Source organism: Peromyscus maniculatus, chromosome 3, assembly GCF_049852395.1.
Source record: "Peromyscus maniculatus bairdii isolate BWxNUB_F1_BW_parent chromosome 3, HU_Pman_BW_mat_3.1, whole genome shotgun sequence".
NCBI classification, from domain to species: domain Eukaryota; kingdom Metazoa; phylum Chordata; class Mammalia; order Rodentia; family Cricetidae; genus Peromyscus; species Peromyscus maniculatus.
In genome coordinates, this window is record NC_134854.1 from 165612799 (window position 1) to 165631857 (window position 19059).

The 19059-nt window shown below is 45.2% G+C and overlaps 1 protein-coding gene across 6 annotated transcripts in view; it reads right to left on the bottom strand.

The window, feature by feature from the left end:
* The window catches only part of Dnai7 (dynein axonemal intermediate chain 7), a 51845-nt gene that overhangs the window by 22916 nt on the left and 9870 nt on the right, over positions 1 to 19059 (bottom strand). For 5 of the 6 annotated variants that reach the window (XR_013050241.1, XM_016008314.3, XM_042274312.2 and 2 more), the window contains 2 exons: positions 16975 to 17076; positions 2073 to 2210 (listed from right to left, as the gene is read on the bottom strand). Coding sequence is in view for 5 of the 6 variants with exons in the window: in XM_016008314.3 (XP_015863800.1) it covers positions 2073 to 2210; positions 16975 to 17076 (240 nt within the window). In the remaining variant the exon portion in view is untranslated. The remainder of the gene's footprint in view (positions 1 to 2072; positions 2211 to 16974; positions 17077 to 19059) is intronic. The other variant, XM_076568284.1, reaches the window with a different exon arrangement.

Here is a 19059-nt window from a genome sequence, read left to right on the forward strand (position 1 = left end):
TTTCTTCCAAAGAATTCCCTTGAGCATTTCCAACCATGTGGGCACAAAGCTCTCAGTAACCAGCTCAGAGAAGAATGCTGTTTGCCACCACCCCAGACCAAATGATGGCGTCTCAAGCCATCTTCTTGGATTGTTGTCACTGAACAAGACTGTGGATTTTCCTCAGTGCTGGGGAAGAAGAAACCAGTTTGTTTTCACAATGACCCAACTGCAGCTGCGTTTGAGTTTATGCCAGCGTGGTGACTCTCCGGAGGGTAGGTGAACACTGAGTGAGTAGGTGATGTTGGGGTGGAGGTGTTCACGGCACCCTCAGCCCTGAGGGGTGATTTCACCCTGCTGACATCGTGGTGCCTCCCTCCTCAACCCCCTTAATGGTGGGGTTCAGAGAACCTCCCAGTTGGTGAACACATCAAGCTGCTAAGCATGCAAAACACCCAGAGAACTCATGAAATCATTTCAACCTTCCTCACATACTGTGCCCTGTGCGCTACTTCATCCAGCTGCTTATACCGGATATAAGTACCAGTTTTCTATGTTTGGTGAGCCATTATAATAGAGTACCTCATCCAAGAGAGTTAGGGGATCCCTGTTTAGAGTTGGTTGTTCAGAAATAGAAGTAACCTTGGGGATGGCTGGAAGGCATGCATAGATAGGCTAGTGGATCAAACCCTTAACACATGGGGACTATGCTATCTCTGGGTAGTTAATGTCAAAATTCAACTGTAGACACCCCGTTGGTGTCAAGAGGTAGAAAATTAGTTGGGGTGTGTGTGTGTTCTATATACATTTGGTGTGTGTGTGAGGGGGTTTTTATACACACTAGATGTATGGGAGGTTCCACATAATTAGGTATATGTGCAGTTCTGTATGTATTTGGTGTGTGTGTGAGAGGTGTGTGGGGTGTTAGAATGTTCTAAGTCTTTATCTTTTCTTAGAATTTGCTGGGCTCCATGCATTAGAGGTTCCTATCTTTCAGTTCTGGGTGACGGTCAACTTTGTTTCTTTAAATATCACCTCACTCCTACTCTGTACTGGCTTTGGATATCCCTGCCCATATCCCATCCCACCCTCCTCCACCCCGGGTTGGCTGCTCTTCATCTTTCCATCCGTCACGCTGCTGTATGCTCACAGTCTTTCAATGTGACTTCTGATTTCTTTGTGGTTAAGAAGTCTCAATGCATATGTATAAATATGTATATATATGTATGTATAAATTTATACATATGCATTGAGACTTCTAAAAATGATCAAAACATATTTCCTGATCTTCTACAGATGTACTTGCTCCTATCTTTCATAGTTTGAGGTTTCCAGCCACACTAGTCCATTTCATTCTCATCACGGCTTTAGGTTGTGATGGCCTCTAAAGGAGTGGGAGCCACTAGGGATTCATGGATAGATAGTACAGTATCCATCTGAGATTCCAAAGGCTTCCAGAGTCTTCTATTGCCTAATGGATCTCACCTATTTCTTTAATGAAACAGTATACTTATTAATTTTTTTCTCAGTGTTTTTCTTAGATGAGTCCATGCATCCTATGTGCAGACGCAGAAGTTAGGATACTGTTCCATTTTCACCTTCACTAAGAGGGTAAATCTGAACAAGGCACAATGATGTGGATAAAACTACCACAGGGAGAGCCATTAGCCCATACATTAAAAAGGTAATGGGGGAGCCATTAGCCCATACATTAAAAAGGTAATGGGGTGTGTGGTGGGAGAAGAGCGCCACGCCTGGGAGGATCCCAACATCTCTCAAGAACACTCTCCAGTGAACTCACTTCCTTCCACTAGAACCCACTCCTGAACGCCCTAGCAACTCACTAGGGAGCACCACGGGCTTTGGGGAGCATTTACAACCCAAACCACAGCAACAGTTGTCAGGTGGGAATTAAAGACCCCAGTGCCTCCAGACCAGCCATATAAATTCAAACCATGTCATGGCTTGCCTCTGTGAGATGGAGTGGTAAATGCTGTGTTTACGTCTTGCTTTGGGAGGTGGACTGTGAGAGAATGCATGGCTTAGGAGTAGCCACGTTGACTGGTTTGGAGCCGACAGCCTGGCGTACTTACGGACAGCACCAGTTTGCTTTTCTCAATCACTTGCTCGAAGGTCTCATTCGTCTCCTCTTCCCACAGGCTAATGAAAGTGTTCATTTCCTGGGCAATCGAAGGATCAGGGCTCCCATCACACTGGAGGTAGTGCTTCCACTGAGGATACAAATGTGTGAGGGTCACACTCACAAAGATACAACCAAAGAGGAAATCAACTTTTAAAAACTGGGGGTTTTGCCGGGCGGTGGTGGCACACGCCTTTAATCCCAGCACTTGGGAGACAGAGCCAGGCAGATCTCTGTGAGTTCGAGGCCAGCCTGGGCTACCAAGTGAGTTCCAGGAGAGGCGCAAAGCTAGTCAGGGAAACCCTGTCTCAAAAAACCAAAACAAACAAACAAACAAACAAAAAAAAAAACCTGGGATTTTAGCCAGCTGGGGTAGCACAGCACTCAGAAGCAGGTGGATCTAGCCTGGTCTACAGAGTTCCAAGACAGAAAGGGCTCCACAGAGAAGCCCTGTCTCAAAAAACAAAACAAACAAAAGTGGTTTTATTGGGGGAGGGGAACATTCACACGCCACCACGTGCGTGTGGAGGTCAGAGGACAACCTGCGGGAGCCAGTTATTGCTCCATCAGCCATGTGGGTCCTAAGGACAGAATCCCGTCATCAGGCTTGGTGGCAAACTTATTTATCCACTGAGCATCTCACCAGTCCCCAAATTGCCCTTTTGGAAGTCCAAAGCCTCAACCTAATAGCCACAATTTACACAAAAATGATGGATGATGTTTACCAGTAACTTGATATAAAATATACAACCAGCCAAAGAAACCAACTACAACAGCCAGGTCCTCTGTCCCCTCCACACACACTCACTTCTCACTCTGTAGTCCTGGATGGCACGGAGCTCCCCATGTAGACCAGATTGGCCTTGAACTCACACAGTTCCCCCTAAAGCGGTGAATAAAGGAGTGCCACACACCCAGCCCATTAGATTCCTTTTCATCTAAATAATTTCCAACCCCCATTGTTCAGTGGGGCACTGTGGTGGTATTCTAATTGTACTGAAATGTGATTTTAATTGTATATTAATAAATAAAGTTGCCCAGGGGTCAGAGCTATTAGAGCCATAGCAAGAGTGTGGCGGTGGTGGCACACGCCTTTAATCCCAGCGCTTGGTAGAAGAGCTAGGTAGATCTCTGTGTGTTCAGGGATACAGCCAGCATTGGAGACATACGCCTTTAAGACCTGGGGGGCTGTACATTCAGACAGTGACGAGGCAGTCACGTGTTTGGGTTTACAACCAATGAGAAGGCAGAACAAAAAGACTATGAAAAGACATACACACTGGAAGTAGCTCTCTTTCGGGAAGCTAGGAGCACCGCAGGAGGAAGGGTGAGATTTTTAGCTCTGAGCTCTGACCTCTTGGCTTTCTCTTTTACATTGGTTCTGTGTTTCTTATTTAATAAGATGGTTGGTTACATCTACAGGGCACAAATTCTATTTACTTTCATGTTTGTTTTGAGGTCATATGTGGTGGTATTGTGTTCCCCAAAATATTGTGCACCCTAATAAACCTATCTGGGGTCAGAGAACAGAAAAGCCACTAGATACTTAGGATAGGCAGTGGTAGCACATGCCTTTAATCCTACCATTCCAGAGGCAGAGATCCCTCTGGATCTCTATGTGTTCAAGGATACAGCCAAGCATGGTGACTCACGCCTTTAATCCCAGGGAGTGGTGGTAGAAAGAAGAAAGGTATATAAGGCTTGAGGACCAGAAACTAGAAGCATTTGGCCTGGTTAAGCATTTGGCTGGTTAAGCATTTGGCTGGTTAAGCTTTTAGGTTTTGAGCAGCACAGTTCAGCTGAGAACCATTCTGATATGAGGACACAGAGGCCTCCAGTCTGAGGAAACAAGATCAGCTGAGAAGTTGGCCAGGCGAGGTTAGCTGTGACTTGTTCTGCTTCTCTGATCATCCAGTATTTCACCCCAATACCTGGCCTCAGGTTTGATTTTATTAATAAGACCTTTTAAGATTCATGCTAGATCTGGTGCCCAACATTCGTGGTACGAATTCATGAAAAAGCTGCTTGTCTATGGCCTTGTGGGCTCCTGCTCAGACCCGAGCTACCCTCAGCCAGTTGTGGTGGATCACGCTGGTTGGATTTACTGAAGAAGGCAGAGGCAGGAGGATCCCGAGTTTGAGGCTGGCCTAGGAGGCTTGGGAGAAGCTTCGGCCCAGACGGAACTACAAAACGGTGGTGGGACCATGGAGGCAGTGGCTGCTACTCCAAGTTGCCAGCTCCTTCTCATCCTGTTGGTGACTGCGGTGATGCTGCTACCTGGGACAAAGGGTTTACTACTGCTTGTTCAGAGGAGAATTGCCAGAATTGCTGTGAAGATATTGTCTTCTAGGGAAGAACATTCATGGTTCCGAGAGACAGACAGACATCAGGCTGCAATTGTTCCAAACCACAGAGGAGGTTAAAAAAAAAAATTCTAAAGGGAACCATGACCACGCCTTTGGAATCTTCAAAAGGATGATAGGATCCCACAATGATGATTCCACATGGACTATGGTAAAGCCATTAAGCTGATTAACACCACGGAAAGATTGACTTTGGAGTACAAACTGCTTAGGACAATTTCGAGATGGCTAGCTGAGATGATCCAGCCTGACAGACTACTCGAACAAGGACTTGAGACAAGCCCTGCACTTTCCCAATATGCAAAGACTGAACCAATGATACAGGACTTGACAATTAACCCCAAAATTTTCTTTTCAGGATTCTCTAAAGATGTCTTCACCCCCCGCCCAGAAAGCAGGAAGTAATTTTAAGAAATGACACCCACATTCCCAAGAGGTGGGATGGGAGGTTTTTGGTTGTTTGATGAGTTATGGATATTGTCATTGTTTATGATGGTTGGTTACAAGTTGTTAATTGTTAATGGTAAGGAAAAAAGCTAAACATGGAGATGAGAGTCAGAGGTTTTGTTTAAGAAAGAAAGAAAAAAGAGAAAAGAATATAGATATGAGATAGATCACTGAATCTATTCTGAAAAAAAGATAAAGAATAATAGGATAAATGGGTAGATCACTGAATTTATACTAAAAAGAAAAAGAGAAAGATATAAAAATGACAAAAGGTAGATTACTGAATCTATTATGAAAAGAAAAAATACTTTTAAAAGGAATTACTTGTTTTAAATAAGATCAGTAATGAATTTTTTTTGTCTGAGTTTATCAAATGTTACTGGACTGGACATTGTTAATATATATAATGGAGTTTTTTGACTATATATTGTATATACTTATTAGATAGTTTTTCTTGTATCAGTTATAAGCTTTTTTTTTAAATTTTAGACAAAAAGAGAGGAAATGTGGTGGTATTGTATTCCCCAAAATATTGTGTACCCTAATAAACCTATCTGGGGTCAGAGAACAGAAAAGCCACTAGATACTTAGGATAGGTAGTGGTAGCACACGCCTTTAATCCTAGCATTCCAGAGGCAGAAATCCATCTGTTCAAGGATACAGCCAAGCATGATGACTCACGCCTTTAATCCCATGGAGTAATGGTAGAAGGCAGAAAGGTATATAAGGCTTGAGGACCAGAAACTAGAAGCATTTGGCTGGTTAAGCTTTTAGGTTTTGAGCAGCACAGTTCAGCTGAGAACCATTCGGATATGAGGACACAGAGGCCTCCAGTCTGAGGAAACAAGACCATCTGAGAAGTTGGCCAGGCGAGGTTAGCTGTGGCTTGTTTTGTCTCTATGACCATCCAGCGTTTCACCCCAATAACTGGCCCTGGGTTTGATTTTATTAATAAGAACTTTTAAGATTCCTGCTACAGTCATGTGAGCAGTTTGTTTTCTGTCTAATCCGTGTTTACCTGTAAATTGAGGCTTGTTCAATCTCCTCCTCGGTTATCTCTGATTGACAGGTACCTCTGATGTTTTAGGAGCCTTTCACCATGCTGTCCATGTAAACTTTGCATGTCATCACATGATTTTAAACTCTAGACATCATTTCCTGTTTCCTGCTTCATTTCCCACTGGACTTGTAAAACTTGCATCAGTTCCGAAGTTATGATATCTGATCAAACTAAATTTCCTGACACATTTTTTATATTTTATTTATTTATTAAATATTTACTTTGTGTATGTGTGTGTCTGTCTGTGTCTTTGTCCACATGTGGTGGCCAGAACCCAGGGCTCACACTGGGACAGGCTAGAAGCCCACAAACTCTAGTGATCCTCTGGTCTCCTCTTCTTCCTCTCTGAGCTGGGATTACATGTGCTTGCAGAGGATGCTGGTCTTTTCGGTTCCAAGCTTATGATTACGGTCAAATGCTCCTAACCACCAAATGGTCCTCCAGCCCCTACACTTATATATTTTAATTCATGATTATTTCCTCAAAACAGGCATACTTCAGGGGGGGATTGCAGATTGGCTTCCAAGTGAATCACATGAACGTTTGGTTTCCAGTATGTATCAAAGTCATACTTATTTATACTCCCCACTGTGGTCTAGTAAGGATGTGACACTCATCTACACACACAGTTATACACATAAAAATAAATCTTAAAGAGTCATCTTTGCCGCACCAATGGCTCCTGCCTGCTGCATGTGGTGCTCTGGGGGAGCACTTCACCCACAGCCAAGCTACTTTCAACGCCAGAGTTAGTCCATCCTTCATCTTTGTCAGGAGACTGAGGGTGACAGAGATGGGCCACTGTGTTTAACACTTTCTTCAACTGTTTTCATTATAAACAAATCAGTAAAATATAACCCGCTGCCACTAGGAATCCCTCGAGGAATGCTCCATAATGGAGACACTTCAAAATAACATTCTCATTATATTATAACATCAGTCTCCCTGCATGGAAACTTCATGAGAACAGCAGCACTCAAGGAGCCTCTCATCCCATCAAAGGCAGCAACCAAGGAAAACCCTTTGTAAAGACAGATCCCGTCAGGCAGCAGAGACAGTCGCCTGCAGTACTGCCCCTCAGGATGACGGCGGGCCTGACAAACCAAAGACTGGCCATAAACAGCAACCTAGGACTGTCCCCACATCAATATCGTTCAAGAATCTGTGTCACCTCATCTAGCTTGTGATATTACGATACAGAACTCTTGACAACAGAAGATTTAACAGCTCCAAAAAGAAGAGGCAGTGGTCCATGCCCTACACGGGGCCACATGACGCTGAACTGACTTTCTTCCAGATACTTTCATTTCTCCATCTCATTAAACAGAACAGACAGGACATGTGGTTGAGATTAATCCCAGTTCATCAAACTATACATCCCAGCAGCCTCTGCACATAGCTGCCCCTGCATGAAAACAGATCAAAGCATCCCTTGGTCATCAGTAAATTCCTGCTCTGCCTAATGTTGGACCAGCTGTCTCATGAGCAGCAGGTTCTCCATGAGGGGTCCAGGAATTGTTACCAACACACATGGAGATCTCAAATTTACATACATTTTTGTGCTGGTCGTGGTCCTTCCCTTGTGTCTTCAAGATGAAGCATGTCAATCTAGAATAACTGTTTGAGGAGATAATAAAACCCAACCCAAACGTGGCCAGTATTAAAGATCTGATTGGATCTTTACAATAATCACTCCACTCACATGAAAGCTGGGTTCATATTTATTCTCTCCCCCGCCCCTGTGATGTTAGAACCTGGGGCTCATATATGCTAGGCAAGTACTTGACTTCCAAGCTATCTGTAGATAAAGTTTAGTTACTTCTACTGTGTACACCATAAGAGAACTAGAATTTTGAGTAGTATCGGGGACTATGGGGGTCCAGCCCCTCGATAGTTCCCTCCCAGAGTCTGGGAAGAAACTACAACCAGCTGATAATTAATCTTTGATGAAAAGAAATGAATCTATGTACATGAAACTCCTTAGTTCATACACTTTATTATTCTGTGATAGTTCTCTCTCTACATAGCTTCTATTCTGCTCTCATGTCTAGCTCCTTTCTTGCCTGATTTCCCTATATTTATCTACTGTCCCCTCTAGGTTCTATCTTAATTCCTTCATCTAGTTCTGTCCCTTCTAGGTTCTCATCTGTCTAGTTCTTTCCCCTATCAGCTCCTCTCCCATATTCTTCTCTCTCATCTGGGTCTTCCTCATCTTGTTCCTCCCCATCTGGTTCTTCCTCTCTCCCATCTCGTTCCTCCAGTCCTCTCTTCTAGCCCTTCAATCTAGTTCATTTCCATCTCAGTTTGTTCCTCTCAAGTTCTTACCCATCTAGTTCTTCCATTCTCTTTTCTCTTCTCTGTCCCCTGTGCCCTGGAAGTCCTGGTATATAAAGCCAGTCTTCCAGGGTCAAATGGAGGGGTGATAAGAATCACATTGAGAGGCAATAACTGTTAATTATCATTTGCACCTCCAAAGGGAAGTGACCAATGGGGAAATGAATTAACTAAAGGCTGAATTCAGGTAATATCTAAGAAGAGGGATCTTATGTGCTCAACTATTGTCTTAAACATGATTGGTAGAAAATGTTAAAAATCTGTAAGGTGCTAGGTCAATGGGAGAAAATAAAACTGTCTTCTTTTTTCCTGTGGCTCCTATCTGCCCAAGCTATCTGCCGTTTTTTCTGCAGGGTGGGGGAAAGTGTGCTCAGTTGCTAGGCAACCTGTGTATAGCTAGATGCCTCTAGTGATAGTTAAAGGGAGATCTGGAACTAGATAGAGGTAAGGTTTGGGAAAGGAGGAAGTTAAGCTTAATTGGCACATCTGCCAGGGCTTCTCAAACAGGTAGCCTGGATGCTTAAGTTTGTTCTTAGAGAGTACAGAGGTAGCTCTGATAAAGTACTTTCCTCCATCTAGGGATGGACCTGGCTGGATGCTGCTAATGATGATAATTACAGGGAGGCTTGAACTGGGGTTCTGGCTGAGCATAGCTGTCAGCATAGAGAGTTATCTAAATATTCCTAGAAGTGGTTAGGTAAGGAGTTAAAGGTCTATTAAGTTAGTAAGGCTGTAAGAAAGGAGGGTCCGAGCTAAATTGTGTAAAGCTATTACTGAACATCCACCTGATCTAGGCAGTGTCTCCTTGTGGAATTTGTCTTAAATCAGGAGACTTGAATGTGGACTGTTATTACTGCTAGTCCTTGAAAGTGGCCAAGGGAGATATCTGATTCCAGAGAAAGCCTTTCCTGAGGCTGTTCTCCAAAGTCCTGGAATGTATATGTCCAGAGAGTGATCAGTCCACACTGTTAGCCCTTCTTAGAGAAAAGTCAAAACCATGAAGGTACACATGATTTTCATAACAGAATACAGCTGATATATAACAAGCCAAGTAACACCAAAAATTCCTTGGGATTTGGCTTCCTCTGGAGGAATTCCCTGATCCCTCCAGGCAGTGACTTTGCCATAACCAGCTGAGTTCTTATGATAGATTCCTGCGGCCTGCAGCAGAGTAGTATGAGTAGCATTACAGCAAGACTCAGATTTCAATTAATTTCATATAATTCTTGGAACGCATGAATGATAGTCATATAACCCAAAGATTTATCCTAATTTATGTGACAATACTTGCTATGTAATTTAACATAATAAACAACTGCATTAGCTTAGAACGCCTTTCATGGTGATTTTCTTTCATGGTGATTTTTTTGGTTGGTTGCTTTGAGACAAGGCCTTAGTGTGTAGCCTGGAACTCAAGGTCCTCTTGCCTCAGCCCCTGTGCTAGGAGGACAGACAAGTACCTCAGCGCCAGACTTCAGGGACTCTATCTGGAATGTCTCACAGTTAACACAAAGCCAGATTCTAGAACCTTCAGCAGTTTTCCACTCTTTTTAGTAACAACCATTCAACTTTAGACCAAGAGAACAATTCCTCTTCTTTGACCTTTCTTTCCCTCTAGCGTCATGTACCCAAAATATCTTCTCTTTGTTCAAGGACTTGTTTCTGATTTCATCACCTTATATCAGGTTTAACTCTGTAATCTTAATTTCTTTCTTTTTTATTGATCAAGACACGTGTAACTTTGGCTGTCCTGGAACTCACTCTGTAGACTAGGGTGTGACCTGGAACTCAGAAATCTGCCTGCCACTGCCTCTGCTGGGATTAAAGGCATATGACACCACCTCCCGGCTGTAACCTTAATTTCTAATAAAATCTGTGAGACAGCAACTTGCTAGCTTTCTTCCATCACTGTGTGCATAAGCAGCCTTAGGATCTTTGGAAACACGTCTCCTCACCAGTGTGGTCCCTTCCATGTCCAGAGCAGTCCAGCAGAAGCAGTGGCCATCTTTCCCATTCCACACAGAGCCAAGGTGCTCACCAGCAGTTTGCTGGTTTTCCAGCAAACCATGAGCCTGGCTCTAGTTCTAATTATAAAACTTAGCAAACACAGCTGCCCAAGGCATCCCACTCAGCCTTTCCTTTATCTGAGAACATGAGCAGGTAGAAGATGTTTCTCTTCTGTTGTTGGTTGTTTTGGCTCTTTTAGGGGGTGGGGGGTGGGGTCTGCCACCCAGCTCCCAAGTAAATCACACACGGAGGCTTATTCTTACTTATGAATGCCCAGCCTTAGCTTGGCTTAGTTTCTAGCCAGCTTTCTTTAATTTAACCTGCCTATCTTTTGCCTCTGGGTTTTTCCTGTTCTTTTGCTTCTGTAAATTTTACTCTTACTCTGTGGTTTGCTGTATAACTGGGTGGCTGGCCGCTGGAGTCCTCCTCCAGCTCTCTCTCCTAGATCAGGTCTCTCCCCCCAGATTTCTCCCTCTATACAGTCTCTCTGCCTGCCAGCCCCACCTATCCTTTCTCCTGCCTTGCTATTGGCCTGTTCTTTATTAGACCATCAGATGTTCTACACAGGCAGAGTAACACAGCTTCACAGAGTTAAACAAATGCAACACAAACAAAAGGAACACACTTAAAATAACGTTCTACTGCACTCTTCCCAGCACCTGTCGATGCCACTGTTCTGTCTTGTCTCCATTTGGGCCACTGTGCCTCATTTACTCCTTCATGGCACATGGGACATTGTTCTACGCCCTGAATCTACTAGACTATTCTACACAGAGATGGTGCAGTGCCTGCTTGTTATCAGCCCAGTCGCTGGTGACTGCTTCTCAGCGGACTGTAACCAGGCAAAACACTCCCTTGGCCAATGCAAACAGAGGCCAGCACTCCTCTCTTTAGAGCAGCTTCCTGTATCTTCTTCAGACTGCTCAGGTCACTGTTACCCTGTCAGACCGCCTTGCTCAGATGCACAAGATCAGCTCGACGAGCAGATGCTCGAGAATCTCCTCCACTCACTTTGTCACACTGAAAAGATTACTAAAGATACGCCGGGAAAGTCTCACCTCAGGTTTAGGATCACTTAGTTTATTAACATTAGGCCAGAATTGTTCTTAAAACACAGCCTGTCACTGAGGGAGTTCAGGAAAGACGCCAGACACTGCAGTGTATCAACACAGGGCAAGGCTTCCAAATTCTTGGTCTATATGAAGACTCAGGAACTTAGCTGTGAGCAAACCTCTGTGAATGAAGACTAAGTCCCACTAAGACTGGAGCCAAGCAGGTGGAGTGCCAGTACTGGGGAGGCTGAGGCAGGGGCATCACTAATTGGGAGAAAGACAGACAGATACGGGGTGGGGGATGAATTTCTCCATACCTACCTTGCTACAAACCATCTTCTGTTCAAGGGCCCAAACATCTCCCTCCAAACTGTCTCTTCTGTATCCCTCATCTGTCCATCCTTCCATCCACCTTGCCTTTCTTACTGACCTCCCTGATTACTGCCCTCAGTTAGATCCATTGCCTGTGTATCCAATTTCATGTCTGAATACCATCTCGACCAGGGAAGAGAATCTCAGCACAGAGCCTGGTTAAGACCAGAGGGCCAAAGCTGAGGCTTGTTACATATGCAGGCCCGGGGCGTTTTGCCTTCTCCCTTGTAAACTCTCCACTGGCTTACTTCTTCCTCCTCACGCAGAGAGAAAAGCACTCACGTAGAGGGAGGCTTTCTCCATAGCTGCAAATTCCCTTCTCTAGTTAGCCTTCAAAAGAGCAAAACAAGCAGTTTCCCAGCACAGCTGCCATCGGGCTAGGGCCCACCGACAGCAGGCGCTGTGCACACGCACAGCTAGCTACACACTGCTCTGCTTGAGTTCAGTTGAGGCACCAGGCAGACACCACCACTGATCCACGGGCTCAACTTCTCCACTACTCACCCGGCTTTCAAAGCCTGCAGGCTAATTTACAATTCATCCCATGGTATTTTAAAATCCCTTTTGTACTAGCACCATCAAGCAATCAATTTTACCCAAAGTCATCTTCCTCATGGTGGCTGCTGTAATCTCAATTTATTTTAAGACCCACCCATTTCCTAAGTCATGAATGCATGTTACTGGAAATATGATACATGTGACTGGCTAGCATTTCAAATGGAGTTTTAGATCTAATACGCATCCCAGGCCCTGACTAATTCAGATAGACAGCACAAACCCCAGCATTATAGGCCCTTTCGTAGCACAGAGTAAGCCTGGGTGAGGCTCCAAGTTTATGCCTGTCAACATAAACTTGCCCTTGTTGCATGAATCTTAAAAGTTCTTATTAATAAAATCAAACCCGAGCCGAGTTATTGGGGTCCACGCTGGTAGATCAGAGAGACAGAACAAGCCACAGCCATCTCACCTTGCCAGTTCCTCAGCTGGTCCTGTTTCCTCAGACTGGGAGCTTCTGTGTCCTCATCCCAATGGCTCTCAGCTGAACTGCTGCTCCAAAGCCTGAAGCTTAACCAGCCAAATGCTTAACCAGCCAAAATGCTTCTAGTTTCTGGTCCTCACGCCTTATATATCTTTCTACTTTCTACCACCACTCCCTGGGATTAAAGGCTGGCTTTCTGGGATTAAAGGCGTGTCACCATGCTTGGCTGTTTCCAATGTGGCCTTGAACTCACAGAGATCCAGAGGGATTTCTATCTCTGGAATGCTAGGATTAAAGGTGTGAGTGCCACCATTTTCTAGCCTTTGTATCTAGTGGCTGTCTGTTCTCTGACCCCAGATAAATTTATTAAGGTACACAATACCACCACATCTCCTCTCTTTTTGTCTAAAATTAAAAAAGCTTATAACTAATACAAGAAAAACTATCTTCAATAAGTATATGCAATATACAGTCAAGATTACATTAACAATGTCTAGTCCATTAACATTTGACAGATCTAGACAAAAAACTCCATTATATATATTAACAATGTCCAGTCCAGTAACATCTGATAAACTCAGACCAAAAAAATTTTCATTACTTATCTTATTTAAAACAAGTAGTTCCTTTTTAAAAGTAGATTCCATAATCTCCCTTTTATCTTATCATATCCATATTTTCTCTTTTTTCTTTTCATAATAGATTCAGTAGTCTACCTTTTGTTATTTTTATATCTTCCCCTTTTTCTTCAGTGTAGATTCAATGATCTACCTATTTATCCTATTATTTCTTTATCTTTTTTCTCAGAGTAGATTCGATGATCTATCTCATATCTATATTCTCTTTTTATCTTTTTTCTCAGAGTAGATTCAATGATCTATCTCATATCTATATTCTCTTTTTCTTTTTGCTTTCTAGGGGTGAAGATATCTTTAGGGAATCTTGAAAAGAAAATTTTTGGGTTAATCATCAAGTCCTGTATCATTTGTCCAGTCTCTGCATAATAGGAAAGTTCAGGGCTTGTTTCACGTCCTTGTTCGAGTAGTCTGTCAGGCTGGATCATCTCAACTAGTCCTCTCGAAATTGTCCTGACCAGTTTGTAGTCCAAAGTCGATTCTTCCATGGTGTTAATTGGCTTAATGGCTTTATCATAGTCCATGTGGAATCATCGTTGTAGGATCCTGTCATCTTTTTGAAGATTTCAAAGTCACTGTTAGGCATGGTCATGGTTTCCTGCAGCCTTTTTTTTTTTTTTTTTTTTTGTGCCTCCTCTGTGGTTTGGCGCAATCACAGTCTGATAAATGTCTGTCTCTCGGAACCATGAACATTCTTTCCTAGAACAGAAAATCTTCACAGCAATTTCTCCCCACCATTTGTCTTGCCAAACTTTTCCAAACTGACCTTTGCCGATGCTTTCTTGTAACACGATGGTCCTAGCAATTCTTCTCTGAACCAGCAGCAGTAAATCCTTCGTCCCAGGTAGCAGCATCACCGCAGTCACCAACATGATGAGAAGGAGCTGGCAACATGGAGCAGTAGCCACTGCTTCCATGGTCCCACCACTGTTTGTGACTCAGTCTGGGCCAAAGCTTCTCCCAAGCCCCCTAGGCCGGCTCAAACTCGGGATCCTCCTGCCTCTGTCTCCTTCAGCAAATCCTACTGGCATGCGCCACCACCACCAGCCGAGTGTAGCTTGGGCCTGAGCTAGGGCTCACAGGGCCACAGGCAAACAGCTTTTTCATGAATTCGTAACACGAACGTTGGGCGCCAGATGTAGCAGGAATCTTAAAAGTTCTTATTAATAAAATCAAACCCGAGGCGAGTTATTGGGGTCCATGCTGGTAGATCAGAGAGACAGAACAAACCATAGCTATCTCACCTTACCAGTTCCTCAGCTGGTCCTGTTTCCTCAGACTGGAAGCCTCTGAGTCCTCATCCAGAATGAATCTCAGCTGTACTGTGTTGCTCCATAGCCTGAAAGCTTAACCAGGCCACATGCTTAACCAGCCAAAATGCTTCTAGTTTCTGGTCCTCACGCCTTATATATCTTTCTACTTTCTACCACCACTCCCTGGGATTAAAGGCTGGCTTTCTGGGATTAAAGGCGTGTCACCATGCTTGGCTGTTTCCAATGTGGCCTTGAACTCACAGAGATCCAGAGGGATTTCTATCTCTGGAATGCTAGGATTAAAGGTGTGAGTGCCACCATTTTCTAGCCTTTGTATCTAGTGGCTGTCTGTTCTCTGACCCCAGATAAATTTATTAAGGTACACAATACCACCACATGCCCTAGAAGAGGCTCCAAGCCCTAGAAGAGGCTCCGAGACCGACTTGGAGGCTGCAGATGGACCCACGATGGCCTGTGGTTTAGGAACCGTCCCTGAGCCCCCTTTCCTCCAGTCTTCCTCAGACACCGGAGACGTCTTTACAGGAACATCCTTGTTCCCACTAAAGCCAGTTCCACTTCTGCCTGACGCACTCAGACATGAGAGACCTCCGTGCTGCACTTCTGGACCAAAACATTTGTTCAAATTCAGCTAAAGTGAAACTCAGAGACTCCTAATCCAGAAGAGATTTACCCACAATCCCCAGGTGCAGCAGGTAAACAGGAAATAACCTGGACTTGGGAGCCGCCTATGCCTGGATACCTGAGGCCTCAGGGAGTCTCTGGAACTCTGTTTCCGGTCTGGGAAAACTATCCCCAAGCAGAACCATGGGAGGAGACAGCTCTTGGGGTTAGCAAGGTCATACACAGCTTATCTATGCCAAGAACACTTCAAACCACGATTCACCAAATCTCAGTCTCAGAACCGGCAAGCGGAGAGAACAGAAGCCAGTGATGTCACCAGACATCGTTTACCAGGCCCTGGGCACGAGGCACAGGGAACAACTTGAAATCCACCAGCCAGTGGGTCCCAGCTTTCAGCAGCTAATTGGCTGCTGGCCTCAGGAACCAACCAGAGCTGCTCCTGGGTTACCCTCCATACTGGTTTGCTCATTGCATGGACTTGGGCCTCAGCTTCCCACAACTTTTATTCTTAATGCACAGGTATTTTGTGAAGACAAGAGTTTCATGAGCCAGCCTCTGCCAGCTTCAAACTTTTCTCCTGTGGATTCTTCCCCTCCGGCCTTTACAGAATTGAAAAGCCTGGCCTTGCTCTGGGGTAGGCCTTGGTTCAGGGGTGGTGGGCTGGGCTGGGGTAGGCCTTGGTTTAGGGGTGGTGGGCTAGCCTGGTCTTTTCTCCACGTTAGCGATAAGGGCTTGTTCATCCTTATCATGTCTGACATCACTGGAGCAGCACTTTTATTCCCTCCAGAATGCCTCTTCTGCAGTCTCTGTGGTGAAGGGCCCAGCGTTCACCCTATCTGGCTTTGGACTTGGCCTCCTCTCCAGGCTCAATCATTCCACCTGTGACTGTGCTGGGCTGGGCTGAGCTGCTTGGAGGATATTATGGGGTGATCATCAGGGTGATTCCAGTGCTCTTGTGTCTCAGGGAACAGGGAGCTGAGAGGAAGGATCTGAGAACTGCTAGGCTGTAGGAAGACAGCACAAATTCACATCCCTCAAGTTTCTCACCTGCCAGAGACTCAGGTGATGGCCCTCCTAAACAGTGGCAGTAGTAGCATCCAGTATCACTGCTGAGGGATGGACACCAAGATGTAACAATGAACAGCTGGAGATAGCTTGAGAATTGCCACAGTGTATTCAGAAGCGACATGAACACATCTTTCCGAAACCCTGATCACAGTTTCCACACATCTTCCAATTAAAAACAAACAACCAACCAGGAAGTAGGCTACATTGAAGCATAATCAACTGAGCTCACCTGGATTCCCAGGAAGTGAACAGCGAGGGAGTATAATCATTCCAACTGTCCCTTCATTGACAAATAGCTTTCTACAACTGCATCAATTTCTTTTCCCTGAACAATGTATTTGTCAAATGAGAGGTTTTCAGATTTATTTTGTATTTATGTATTTCTGTGTGTGCAGTGCCTGCAGAGCCCAGAAGAGGGCATCAGATTCCCTGGAGCTGGAGACACATGGTTGTGAGTCTACAGGTAATGGACGCCAGGAACGGAACTCAGACTCTCTCCAGAACGGTACGTGCATTTAATTACTAAGCCATTTCACCATCTGGATTTCCTTCTTAATAAAGTTTCCCAAGATAAAACTTAGTACCAGACTGCAGTTTCCTCATGGTCCCAGAAGTATGAGCTCAAGAGAGGAGACAGCCTCACCTGAGCCAGCGCCCTGGTTTCCCGTTTCAATCTTTCTGCTTCAGGAAAACAGCACTCTAGCAAAGAAAGCTCTTCAAGTTCTTCGCTCCTTCTTTCTAGGTCCTGCCACAGAAGGAGGGTCACATGATTGCTCTTCCATGTTAGCTTTATGTTTCACAGGGAGCTTTAAAACACACGTGGGTGAATATATAGTTCCAAACTAAACAGTTCAGTTAGTCTGACTAAAAGTATGGACACTGAGACCGTCTCAAACAGTCGCTTCAAAGTGAGTCTTTAGATGTCTGAGGGCACCTTTGGGTCTGAGAATGAGTCTGTGTGGGATACTCTGCCCTGCAGTGCACGATACAGTCTTGGGTGTCTGAGCAGAAATCAAGGCAGTGGTCTCACCTGCACTAGCTAGAGCTGGGACCGTGAGAGGGAGCGGTGGCTGCATGCAGACCATCCTGATGAAGAGGGTGCTGTGGATATCGTGGCAGAAAGTATAGGCAGGACAAGGAGAGAGGAGAATTCTGGGAAGTGGAAGGCTGAATCAGAGAGTCACTGCCAGCCACCACCATGACAAGCAGCATGTGAAGAGCCACGTGGCAAGGTATAGATTTATAGAAATGGATTAATTTAAGCTATAAGAATAGTTAGCAAGAAGCCTGCCACGGCCATACAGTTTGTAAGCAATGTAAGTCTCTGTGTTTACTTGGTTGGATCTGTGCGGCTGTGGGACTGGCGGGTGACAGAGATTTGTCCTGACTGTGGGCAAGGCAGGAAAACTCTAGCTACAGGAGGGCAGTGATTAATTCTGCTAAGTCCTAACCCTGAGAATCCAACTGTCAGCACTGTGTGTGCTAGAATGGGAAGAGGCACTGGCACTCCGCTACACACCAAAGGCAACAGTGGCCCTGGAAATCGTCTCTATGATCGAGTGTCTGGTAGATATGCTCTCAGAAACATGCGCACCGAACACAACAGGTCAAGGATACAAATCAGACATTTGTGTGGAACGACAAGGTTCAGCATTCAAGCAAAAATTTAGATTAAAAAAACTGCACCTGGTGAACAGCAAATCTTCAAAAACTTCTGATTTGACTGGCAGGGATACTAACATGATTTTTTTCCTTTGAAACAGGGTCTCACTATGTAGCCTTGGCTGGCCTGGAACTTGCTATGAAAACTAGGCTACCTCTGCTACCTGAGTGCTACATTCAAGGCATGCACCACTACACCTAATACATAAGTGATATTTTGATATTGGAGAATAAGACAGGTCAACATTTGGAAGTAAGTCACTGACCAATATGTTCTAGAAAACAGCACATGAGGTGACAGAGTAGTGCTTGGAAATCAAATCTGTTCAGAGGCAAAGAGCAATATTTGGTTGCCAAGGGGTGTGTGCCCACTAACGGGATGTGTGCCCACTAACGGGGTGTGTGTCCACTAACGGGATGTGTGCCCACTAACGGGGTGTGTGCCCACTGACAGGGGTGTGTGCCCACTGACAGGGATGTGTGCCCACTGATGGTGTGTGTGCCCACTGACAGGGGTGTGTGTCCACTGACAGGATGTGTGCCCACTAACGGGGTGTGTGCTCACTAACGGGGTGTGTGCCCACTAACGGGATGTGTGTCCACTGACAGGATGTGTGCCCACTAACGGGGTGTGTGCCCACTGACAGGGGTGTGTGTCCACTGACAGGATGTGTGTCCACTGACAGGATGTGTGCCCACTAACGGGGTGTGTGCCCACTAACGGGGTGTGTGCCCACTAACGGGATGTGTGCCCACTAACGGGGTGTGTGCCCACTAACGGGATGTGTGCCCACTAACGGGGTGTGTGCCCACTAACGGGATGTGTGCCCACTAACGGGGTGTGTGCCCACTAACGGGATGTGTGCCCACTAACGGGGTGTGTGCCCACTAACGGGATGTGTGCCCACTAACGGGGTGTGTGCCCACTAACGGGATGTGTGCCCACTAACTGGGTGTGTGTCCACTAACGGGGTGTGTGTCCACTGACGGGGTGTGTGTCCACTGACAGGATGTGTGCCCACTAACGGGGTGTGTGCCCACTAACGGGATGTGTGCCCACTAACTG